This window comes from Trichosporon asahii (genome assembly GCF_000293215.1).
Source record: "Trichosporon asahii var. asahii CBS 2479 unplaced genomic scaffold scaffold00050, whole genome shotgun sequence".
NCBI classification, from domain to species: domain Eukaryota; kingdom Fungi; phylum Basidiomycota; class Tremellomycetes; order Trichosporonales; family Trichosporonaceae; genus Trichosporon; species Trichosporon asahii.
The window spans coordinates 1,728,388-1,740,243 of NW_014040874.1; the positions used below are offsets into that span (position 1 = coordinate 1,728,388).

General features: G+C 59.8%; 2 protein-coding genes across 2 annotated transcripts; both read right to left on the bottom strand.

The window, feature by feature from the left end:
• Positions 1-4,854: 4,854 nt before the first annotated feature.
• On the bottom strand, positions 4,855-6,648 carry A1Q1_01815 (uncharacterized protein; the record flags this gene model as incomplete). Its single annotated transcript, XM_014324854.1, has 7 exons — positions 4,855-5,238; positions 5,395-5,501; positions 5,543-5,946; positions 5,992-6,062; positions 6,121-6,357; positions 6,428-6,525; positions 6,573-6,648. 7 exons carry the CDS (start codon positions 6,646-6,648, stop codon positions 4,855-4,857), a joined length of 1,377 nt encoding a protein of 458 aa, XP_014180329.1.
• Positions 6,649-8,575: 1,927 nt separating this feature from the next.
• Positions 8,576-9,879, bottom strand: A1Q1_01816 (uncharacterized protein; the record flags this gene model as incomplete). The annotated part of the gene is made up of 5 exons (XM_014324855.1): positions 8,576-8,614; positions 8,666-8,806; positions 8,944-9,032; positions 9,124-9,640; positions 9,694-9,879. The coding sequence occupies 5 exons, from the start codon at positions 9,877-9,879 to the stop codon at positions 8,576-8,578; spliced, it is 972 nt and encodes a 323-aa protein (XP_014180330.1).
• Positions 9,880-11,856: the final 1,977 nt, after the last annotated feature.

The window sequence follows — 11,856 nt, forward strand, 5'->3', positions numbered from 1 at the left end:
GCCAGGCACACGATCTGCAGCATGTGACCATCAGGAGATGCAGGAGGGGGTTGTCCGACGGAATTCGGCGATTGTTAAAAACAAGCTTCGAAATCAGGACGGAAAAAGGTCCAACCATTTGCTCAGGGTTGGCCGTTGCTGATGTTATACGACGCGGGCGATACGCCTTTGCGAGGGGCTCGCCGCGGTGAACCCAGAGGACCCAGAGGGATGCGGGGCAGCGCGGGGTGGGGTGACGTGCTCCCAGCCCTTGCAGCCCCTGCCGCCCTTAACGTGGTTTACGCCACAGAGGAGGAGAGGTTCGGCTGACGCGAGCTTGCGAGTTGGGAGGTCTCCCACGCCCGCGCAGTAGTACTAGCATCTCGTGGCGAATCGCACACATGCTCGCTATCTCCTATCTGCGCTCTAGATCCCGTATCTTTTCCATCCTTGACCATCTACGCAAGCCCAGTATCAACATATCGCTCGACGAGCATATCAAGCAACGTTCGCATACGTATACGCTCGCAAGCGTATCTCTGACTGCGAGCGTATCTCTGAGAAATACTTACGCAGCCCGAGGCCCGAGGCCCGATGCCCAGAAGTGAGGAAAGAGATACGCAGCCGGAACACGGGTGGAATGGCCTGCCCCCGCTCGGGTGCGCCGAGCGACGTGCTCGCCCTCGGAGACCGGAACGAGGGGGCGAGAACGGCAGCGCAGTGAAACTGGATCGCGGCGTCGTGGCGATCCGCCGAGTCCGGCGAATTTGATGCAGCAGGGGGGGGGAGTCTGGGGAGTCTGGAATGCGGGTCTCGGCCGTGTGTGAGCGGTTTGAGCGGCTGAGCGGCTGATGTTGAGGATGCGCTGACGCATGTGTATCATGTTTGACGCGGTGTTTGATAGGCTGCGCAGATCTGACGTTCTCTCTGGCACTGACGCGGTGACGCACTGACGAGCGTCGACAGGTCTCGACTTGACACGCGCAGATCTGTGATCTGCTAACCCCTGTGTCCGGTGTCACGAGCGATGAAGCGTGTGACGCCCACCTGGTAGCTGGTAGCTGGCTCCGGAATCGCCGCGACTCGGCATGCACAAGTCTCGTTTCATGCGTCATTCAACTCACAGAATGTCTTGCGCGATGCCAGGGTGGAGCACCGCTCGCCACTCGGCCCCGAGCGCGCCGGCGTTTCAACCTGCCCTTGTCCCGTCTCAACGTTGCTGCGTTCTGAGGATCGTCCAGTGACGCCAGCGATGCCAGCGAGCAAGCGTCAGACGGCAGCCTCCCTCCTGCATCTCGAGGCAGGCTGAAACGCAGCGCGAACCCCTATTCGTCCGATACACCGCGATGACGAGGTTTCCGAGACTTGAGCGAGGTGGCTCGGCCGCGGGCTGGGTGACTGACCGCCGGACTCACTGCGCGTCTTGAAGCACCGACTTCGCCTTCGGCCAACGGTAGTCGCTTGGAAGTAGATCCTTTGCTGAGATCGCCGCAGGGAGAGCGTATTGTGCGCGGAAGACGTGGCTCCGGCCGATCGATCGATCACAGCACGGCGGTGCTTGCCGCTGACGCTGCCGTCCTCGGCCTGGCGGCACATCCCGCGACTTCTGCGTCGATCGACGGTAGCTCTGTCCCAGCTGCTCTTTCGTCTGCAACGGTGGCGTCGAGCTCTGCTCTCGCCTCCTCCTTTCCTCTAGACTCAGCACTGGCAGCAAGCAGGAGCCTGATGCGACTGTGGCAAGTATCCTCTCGCAGCGCACAAGTCTCGCCTGCGTCGAAATGCATACCTGGGGAACACGACGACGTTCCGCTCCTTCCTCGGCAGAGCTAGGCTGTCGTCTCCAGACAAGCGGTACGCTAATATCTACGCCTGAGAGACTCGTCAGATCTAGCCACGCGGCTGTCGTCAGAGTTGAGGCTTCTGCGAAGTTGCCAGATCTGAGCGTTTCGAGGTGAAACCGTCAGTGTCACAACGTCATGGCGTCCGGGGCCGTACGTTCCGCGACCTGTGCTTGGCGGTGCTCAGGGTAGTGCGCAGTGTGAGAGTTAGGCCAAGCGATGGCCCTCAGCCCGCAATTCCAAGCGAAGGTGTTTCATCGCTGCGATGCGAGAGATGCGAGATCAGCTGAAGTCTGGTGTGGAACCAGACTGCTCCATGAGACCTGCAGCAGTGGCGGACGAAGATCCTCCGGGGCCTGAAGCATAGAGCATGCGGGGACCATCTGAAATGTGTACTCACAAGCGGGGCAAAACGGGGCAGAGTTTGGCCAAGCAGGCATGATGACAATCGAGGATACGCCCGGTCGCGAACTGGTCCGAGACAAAGCGGTCTAGATGAAAGGCAGCGGCGCAAAGCGTGCCCGAGACTCACTCGTGACTCGAGAACACAGCCCGTCGCCACGCCCGCTCGATTGCTCTCGCCCCCGCCGTCACGCCCCCGCCCGCCGCTGCCGCCCGGCCCGCGGAGCGACGCAACCGGTCTTTGTTCATCGTAGCACGCTTGTCGTCTGTCGCCCCGTCTGCATGGCCAGACCACTTCGGGACGTCGAAGCTAGGTCGACGATTCCAGGGGTACTCGTATGCATGAAAGTGTCGCATCAAAGGCTGCGCCCGTATGCAATACCAGGGGATTGAAGGCGGCACTCGGCCTTGCGCTCTTCCTCTGTTGTGGAAGGAGATTGCGCGAGTGACAACGCCGCGGCCCCGCCTATGCGCACCCAGTTCGTCCTGTAGTCGGCCGGCACGATGCTGCAGAATGTCATTCATGCACTTATTGTATGATCATACGCTGCAAAAGAATGGGACATTGGTACCACTCTATGAATAACACTCTCAATATTTGACTTGTGCAGTCCTTGCAAGCACCCGCGAGATGGCTCGGTTCTGGTACGGTGACCCCCGACTCCCTGGGAGCGCGTCCTTTCGATAACTTCCCGCGCCTTGGCGTTCACTATGCAAAATGAAAAAGAAGTGCCGTAGGCGTCCGTAGGCGTCAGGTAGACATCAGTGCATCATTGGAAACGAACGATACTCAAGGGCGACATGAGCGCGAGCCGACAGCCGGTGGGGAGTGGGACAGTGAGGACGGTGAGAACGAGGGCAGTGAGGGCGGCGAGGTAGTGGCGGGAAAATGTTGCATGCCTGTCCAACCCAGCGCCCGGATTTTGGTTGCTTTGAGATCTGGGTGGACCTGCCTTTGGTGGAAATGTAACGAGGAAAGAGGCGGACACGATGATAGAGCGCAGGAGTACAGCTGAAGCCCACTTGCATGGGCGTCTCTGACTTTCCTCGGCTTGCCCACCCATCCACTCTCTCACTCGCATTTTCACACCAAGTCGTATGCTATACAGCGGGCATGACAGGTCCCCGTCGCCAAACGCTGCTCCATACAATTCTGAGGTCCCTGGATTACAGTGGAGAAGCGCTGGGAAAGCATTAGCCACACTAACGGCACATGATACCCGCCACATTCGGCAAACTCCCCGACGTTGAGCACGAGGTCTTATCAACACCCTGGCCCGTTTCTCAGAATAGCCCCACTCTGGTCCCACTCCCAAACGCAGGCTCGCACGACAACAAACACATACATCCCACGTCCTCCACGGTCCAGTTCAGACACTCTCATATCATAATTACTAGCAGCATTTAGTTGAAAATGCGAACAATCGAGTATTTTTGGTAAGGGTGAGAGTGCGAGAGATATTGCCGCACGACCTACAGTGCTTCGTGTGCGTGACGTGAACCTGATCGCTATGTGAAGTCACAGATGCCGAGGACTCCCGTCCTCGTTGTGTCCCACTTGGGACTTTCTAATAATTGCAAACAGCAATTCGCTGGAAATGCGAACAATACCCATATTTTTTTATTGGGGTGATGAATTATTAAGATATTTACACGGTCCAGCGCAAGTCGATTGTCGACCGTAGAGCGTCATCGTCGGTGATCTTCCGCGCATGCAGCGGCTCTTTTAAAGGTGCCGGACAAGTCAAGCAAGGCATTGGCATTGGTATATCTGACCTCTGCCCCAATCACTTGCAGCAGGGCTCTTCTGGACGATCACTCGAGATGACGACATGGATCGAGCATGCCTATTTGGCCGCTTATAATGGAACTCAAGATTATTCGGATGCGCGGATAGGGCTGAGAACCAAGTGCACTTGTACGTCGGTGCGAGGCCCCGACGTATGCCCAGTCTTGATCCTGACTTCAATACGACTAGGTGGCGACCCTCACCTCCCACCTCTCAGCCTTGGCTGGTCGCTGTACCCGGTCCTCAGACTCCCGCAACACCCCGCAGCACGCACTCGGACAGCGGAGAGCGCTTTGTCATATTGAACCGGCGAAGACTGAGACTGAGGCGCGTGGCCTAGGATCCAACTTTGAGATCTCGATGCACTCTTGTTCGATGCACGAGGGAACACAGGGCTGACTCCACGCCAGACCTCATCCCCTACTTACAACGTCTCGGTTGCTCACATCTCCCATCGAACCGCTGTCTGAGACCAACTAACGTGCTGACAATTTTGCGATGCTTTCATAAAACTACTGGTGGTAACTGGTACTGGTACTGCCTACACAACCCTCACAACCTGACATTGCTACACCTTGCACCTGCTCGCTCCTGCCTGCGCCTGCTACACTACATACAGCATAGTGAAATGGCGGGGTTGTTACCCGCTCGCTGGGGGATGGGGGTGCCCGCTGCTGCGGTGCGGGATGTTTCGACTAGGTCCGATTCGCACATTCGTTCAGTCCGATCGAAAAGTGCGCTCCAGGAGTGGTTGGCGCTCAGCCTCGCCTCACGCCCCACTCGCAGCCTTTACCCCTCCCACTCGTAGTCCCACTCTGGGCCAATGTCCTTGGCCCAGGCCGCGTGTCAAGGGAGCGGCTCGCGCGACGACGACAGCTTGTTGAGCGAGATGTAGACGTCGGTGCCGTGTCCCTCCATCGAGATCAGGCGCAGGTCGCCGCCAAAGTATCGCGCATACAGGCGCGAGAGGGGCAGGCCGTATCCGAATCCGGCCATCGGCACCGTGTGGCCCTGGATGCCCTCCTGGATCGTGTCCTCGAGACCCTCGTCGCTCATCGTCGTGTACAGGTACGTCCAGATCATGGGCAGCGCGCTGCGCGGGATGCCGCCGCCCTCGTCGCTGATCTTGATCGTGATATCCTCACCGCCCTCGACGACGATCACCTTGACGGGCGGGAACTGGTCTTCGTTGTCGACGCCGTAGCGCTCCACCACGGCACGGAGGGAGTTCTTCAGCAGCTCAAACACGATGTGCGACCTGGAGTCAGAGAACAGAAAGAAGAGGATGACTCACAGATGACCGGGGATGTAGGGGAACGTCAGGTCGCGTGGACACAGCAGCTGGATGGGCGGGCCCTTGAACAGTCCAAAGTGCTCCTCGCACACGTAGCGCGCGTTCTCAATCGCCTCGTGGCAAATGTCGTGGACGTTGGCGCGTGTACAAATTATGCCGACATAGTCCGGGTGCGGCTTCAGCGTGTTGAGCGCGACATCTAAACAGTCAGCAATCTATCCGGCAAGGGGGCTGACTCACGCTGTCCGATCAGGGCGCGGATACCGATACGCGAGAGATAGAACCTGTCGAGCCACTCCTGGATGTTCTGACCAATGCGTCCTGCCTTCTGTTTCCTCTTCCACTCGAGCACGCCCTGCGCGACGCTCGTCACAGTCGGGTCGTGGCGCTTCTTGATCGTCTGCAGCACACGCGTAAAGTTCTCGTTGTAGTCGTGCACCTCGGGCGGGTACACGACGTTGACGGGCGGCGGCGAGAAGTACATTCTCTCGATGGGGATGCGCATCCTCACGCCGCCGTTCACAATCGAGTGATGCCTACCGCGCTTCGTATCCGAGTAGTTGATACGCGAGCCCGAGATCGCGCCCTCGTTCATAAGCGGGTCCAGGGACGGGTTCGCAACCGCGGTCGGGAACGTCGTTGCTCTAGGCGTCAGCATATGCTGTCCATCTTCTCTTCGGCGAACTCACTGGGAAGGGGGCATCCTAAGAATCTCCTCAATGTCGGCGGGCAGTTTCGGTTTCGGGAACGTGATGAGCTCCTGCGCCGGGTCAGCTCAACGCCGAGATTCCAAGCTTACCTCGAAACTCTGGGCATACCACTCCTTGACGCGATTTATGCTCGGCATCTTGCTCAGGCCGTCCGGGAGCGACTCGAGCTCGACGACGCGGTGCGAGAGACGGATCGGCAGCTCCTCCTGCAGGAACTGGGCCGCCTTGAGCAGCGTGCCCTGCGAGGGGCGCTCGCCGAACATGACGAGCTGCTGGAGAGAGACTGGCGTCAGTCAACAAGGTTGCGAGGGTGTCACACGAGTTGTGTAATGTGGATGTCGCACACTGGCTCCACACAACGAGGAGCCCCAGGATCCGGCAAAGAAGCCTCAGAAGCACACTACCGTTTCCGTACGATCATGTGTGCGATCGCCGCGCGCATGCACTGGGGCCAGAGGGCATCGCGGTGCTTTGCGCCGGGTGGAGTCACGGCGGCTTGTGTTCCGGGGCTCCCTGCGTTGCGGGTCTGCCCCTCGAGCAATAGGAAGGAGAGTACTCACCACCTGTGGGCGGGAAGGAAGCCCAGTGGTGAATCTTGTCCCACAGCTGTGGGGTGATTGCGAACTTTGTGGCCATGTTGGCTGTCCTGTCCGCGGGGTGTGAGACGTGCGCCTAGGAGACGGGAGTCAAGTGGTGTGGGGTTGACCGGTCGACGTCAGGAGCGATGTGGAATCAGGGGTGTGGGGCCAAAGTTCAGATGTCGGCTGTGTTGTGTGTTGTGTTGTGTTGTGATTGATGTATGAGGGTGTGGATGAGGAGGATGGATAGATGAGATGGGATGGTCACAGTGGTGCGGTGAGAGCAGAGAGCGTCGAGAGACGGATCGGCAGCTCCTCCTGCAGGAACTGGGCCGCCTTGAGCAGCGTGCCCTGCGAGGGGCGCTCGCCGAACATGACGAGCTGCTGGAGAGAGACTGGCGTCAGTCAACAAGGTTGCGAGGGTGTCACACGAGTTGTGTAATGTGGATGTCGCACACTGGCTCCACACAACGAGGAGCCCCAGGATCCGGCAAAGAAGCCTCAGAAGCACACTACCGTTTCCGACGATCATGTGTGCGATCGCCGCGCGCATGCACTGGGGCCAGAGGGCATCGCGGTGCTTTGCGCCGGGTGGAGTCACGGCGGCTTGTGTTCCGGGGCTCCCTGCGTTGCGGGTCTGCCCCTCGAGCAATAGGAAGGAGAGTACTCACCACCTGTGGGCGGGAAGGAAGCCCAGTGGTGAATCTTGTCCCACAGCTGTGGGGTGATTGCGAACTTTGTGGCCATGTTGGCTGTCCTGTCCGCGGGGTGTGAGACGTGCGCCTAGGAGACGGGAGTCAAGTGGTGTGGGGTTGACCGGTCGACGTCAGGAGCGATGTGGAATCAGGGGTGTGGGGCCAAAGTTCAGATGTCGGCTGTGTTGTGTGTTGTGTTGTGTTGTGATTGATGTATGAGGGTGTGGATGAGGAGGATGGATAGATGAGATGGGATGGTCACAGTGGTGCGGTGAGAGCAGAGAGCGTGGGCTGTGACTGGAGTGTGAGTGAGTGAGTGAGTGAGAGACGAGTCGCGAGTCATAAAGCCATCATAGCCGAACGGGAGCATTCTCATTAGCCCATTGCCGCAACACCCGGAGGAACGTCACTTCAATTAGCCGGATTAACCCTTCGACACTGGGATTCATTAGCGGGACCTTTTCACTCCTAATCATCCTTCCATATTCCTAATCAAATCACTCAAGCGACTTTATGTCATCGGGTGAATTCGCACGGGTCTCCTCCACCACAGCCTTCAGTGATCGACAGACAACCTCCACCTCTTACCGAGGGCCTCCGCAATCTCCCCTCCCCGTCTTCAACGGCCACCGCCGCCAGCAACCTTGACTTCGGACCATGCCATGCTCCGATCCACTCAACTCACTCCATGCATACTAACTTGGCAGAACTACTCAGCCTCTGACCACAGACAGCGTCGTCTCCTGCGAGGCTTGTTGTTGTACATGCACAAACTGTTGGCGTGCCGTGGCCGACTTACGCGGACACAGGGCACACGGGTGGGTGTGTCGGACTCGGGCACCGGCTCGCTTCGGTGGCTGATTTGTGTGCCGTCCCACTCTCTACGGGTGATACGATGCGGAACAAAGGAGACGCAGTGGCATGTGCAGTAGCGTGGACGGTGTGCCTGCAGAGACCAAATAGCCGCGCGTCTCACGGCAGCCCCCATAGCCCCCAAACGAAGTTATCTCGACCGCAAACGCGACGGCGAGGCGCGAGAACCGCCGTATGTGCCTTGATCCAGCGTATCCGTCGCCTTGTGCATGGTGCCGACGGGCGGGGCGAGGCCGTGGTTGCGCGGCGGTTGCGCGGCGGGCCGTCCCCGAGTGTCGTGGCGACGTACCCGGCGTCGGAGAAGGAGACGTGGTCGCTCTCCACATCGCGAGCCGTGACCTGGTGCTCGCCGGGGACTGGGGTCAGCGGGGTCGGTGTGTGATATCGCGATTGCGAGTCGGAGTTGCACAATCCGGTTTAAACATGGGGTCGCTCACGATAGGCTGCGATGGCCCCCTGCGTCCACTGCGTCAAGCCCCTCGGTGCGGGCGCGCGGGCCGTACTCACCGCGAGGGTCACGTTCCCCTCGTCGGGGCAATACGCCGTCATGTCCAGATTCAACATGGCGCGGACGTCCACTCCTGTCTCTTGATACTCTCCCGCAAGGGCTCGTACGGCCGTCCTCTTCGGCGGCGTAGAAGTGGAACTCTAGCCGACGCACCGGTACATAGCGGTGCAGCGCGGGGACGCGCAGTGCGTCGAGCAGGGACGCGACGCCGCTCCCGTAGTCCTCGGCGCCCGGGGCGGGGACGTCGGGCACCCAGGATCGTGACGCCGTCACTCACGGGGAAGATGGAGGTGAGGAAGCGCACGACGAGACTCCGCTGCAGCTCGCCACAGTCGAGCTCCTCTACATGCACATTGTGGCCAGGGGCTGCCTGAGCCGTCAGCTGAGATCGAGCACAGTGACGGAGCCGGACACGGCAGTCTGGTGAGGGATGGAGGACGGAGACGTAGGGACGCACGCACTTCTTCGATCACCCCGCGCAGGAAGCACTGCGCCTCAATACCATGCTCAGAGTATGCAGCCCGGTTCGTAAAGCTGGTAAACGTCCTGAGGAAGGTGGCAGTGTACGCCGTGCTGAGGTCGGGGAACAGCCGCTCGACGGTGGCCTTGTACGTCCCTGCGTTTGGGAACGGGGTTTCGTTCGACGCACTCCCTGGAGCGCTGGAGGTACTGCCAACGGGCGCAGGGGAGGCAGGCGAGGCCGGCGGCGCTGGCTGAGCGAGCTGTGCGAGCTGAGCGAGTTGGCCGAGTTGGCCGAGTTGGGCGGGTTGCGATGTCCCCGGCGCAGCGGCGACAAGGGACAGAGACAAGGCGAAGCGTGCGAACTTCAAGGCTTTGGTGGGGAGCGGACTGACTCGGAGGTGTGGCGGAACGAGGTTGATATGACTCGGGTGCGTTCCGTCGGAATCGGGTGCTCGGCGCTGGGTCGGCTCGGTGCTGTGCACCTCGTGCTCTCCCGTGCTCTCCCGTATGCTCTTTCGGCGTCGCACCGGTCATCACCTCAGTAAGACGTCAGGTCCAAAGCAACGGCCATCCCGGGGTCAGTGTCCGCCCCGGAAACAACCCCGCTGGTCTTTTGCACGCTCCCTCCGGCGAGCCGATGAGGAACAGGGGTTCTGTTATCGGGCACATCCTCGCCCTCCATCTGCTTGGCGCCGTCCCATAGCGCACACGTAAGGACACGATCGCGTTGCGACAGTCTTACAGTGTTCATGTAGAGCTCGAGCAGGAGTAGCGATTGCCGCCCACGAGCGCACTTCGCACTTTTGCAAGCTATCCGCCAGCTGAGCTAAGCATTGCGCAGAACTCGGTATCCGGCATCGTCCGTCTTCGGTCTCGGTATCCTCGGCACGTCGGTGTGTTGCGTCGAGGTCGGGGAGGGGTTGAGTTCTTGTACTTCAGCTCTCTGGCCGTGTGGAGGCCACAACGAGATGCCAGCACGAGCGACACTCACAGTGTCAATAGTTCAGCTTGTAGAGCATACAGAGCTGGCGACAGAGGTTCGGGCGTCCGGTCCGGCGTACCGAACGATACAGTCTGAACGGCCCGGCACCGGCCACCGGGCCAGCGGACCGTGACCATGTATCCATAACTCTGGAGCCGGGGCATTGGGCCAATAATCTTGTCCCCTCGTTAGAGTGCACAGTATGGAACGTTCAGAACGCAGGAAAACGTGCGCGTGTGAGTCAGCCTCGACTATGAGGCGGTCATGGCTGAGACAGGTGACAAGAATCACGAAGCGAACAGGCGTTCGGGCGTGTCGGTCCGGCGCAGCCGACTCTCGTCAGCCCACATGTCCATGCTGCTGCTTGTGCTCGTTTGCGTCGCCAACGCTTACCAGCCCTTAATTTCTCAGTCCCTCAGTCCTTCGTCCTTCGAGGATGCGAGGAAGGCTGAGCATGCAAGATATGTACGGCACAACGGTCCGAAATCCGGCTCGGCATGCGGCATGCGCGGCATATACGGCTTGCGGCATGTCTCTCGCACCGAGTCATGCCGAGTCATACAGACACACAGACGCGGACACTCAGCATGACACGGACACTTTCTGCGCGCTGCGATCGCGACTCTCGACTGCTGGGGTGCTTCGGGGTATCCGGGGTGAGACGGAAGCTAGGAGAGCCACGGGCCAGTAGAGACGGGGAGACGGGGGAGGCGCTCCGTACTTCGGTTGCCCCGAAGCTCCTCGGCCAGCCAAGCCAAGGACAACGATCGTATCGGAGATCGGTGTGATCATTCGAAAGGTTCTGAACGGCTGCGACCGGCTAATGCACGCTCGGGGCTCGGTGACTGCCCACGCCGCTAGCGGTTGCATGCCCGCCCGTCTGTGAATCCGTGCAGAGGAGCAGAAGGCCAGTTGCGTGTAGTTGCGCCATTGATACCTACAGTTTAATTGCCTCTATGGAGCCCATGTTAGCGTGTGTACTAGTGCCATGTCGCTCTGCTCGCTACGGGTGTTTGCTTTATCGCACCATTAATGCTATCGCGCTATCGGCGTCGCACTACGGGGGTTTAGTGGCTGATGTCATGGGTGAGAGCTCTTGAGTTGATGGAACGACGCTCCGCTCCACCTGCACGACTGGTCACATGCCCCTCTGCTCTTCTTTTCCAGAAGAAGAAAGCGCGATATATCGGCTCTGCTGAAACATATGCACGAGTCGTCTCCGAGAGAGTTCGGAGCCGATGGAAGGTGGACGGGGTTCGCCGTAGACGCGCAGAGGTTGATGGCTGGAGAGAAGCTATCATATGAGGGAGCGGACGGCATGGGCGGTTCTCGACGGCTAATGACCCTCTCGACCTCGTGACTTGGCTTACCAAACACGGCCCCTGCTGGGGTCCTGCGTCATCCCGTCCCTTGCTCGATACGCGCACTGCTGGCCTTCGCGAGCACCCGGTGTGGTGAACGCGAGGCGGGGAGAAGCGATGCACAGGATGATCTGTGCATTTGTGGCGCAGATCTGGTGAGCGAAAAATAGAAGTGGTGCACTGATCGAAGGCGAAGAGCAGACGCGGGCCACTGGCTGCGGGTATGGCTGTGCGGGGGTGAGTGTGCGGTGGTGGAGCGGGTGAAGGGACACGTGGCTGGAACCGGTCCGCGGGCAGGGACACCAGGGCACAAACTCCAGTCCAGGGACCGTGAAACCGCGCTTTACCGGCGGCGGGCGGCGCAGTAAAGGGGCGCAGGGGGCGC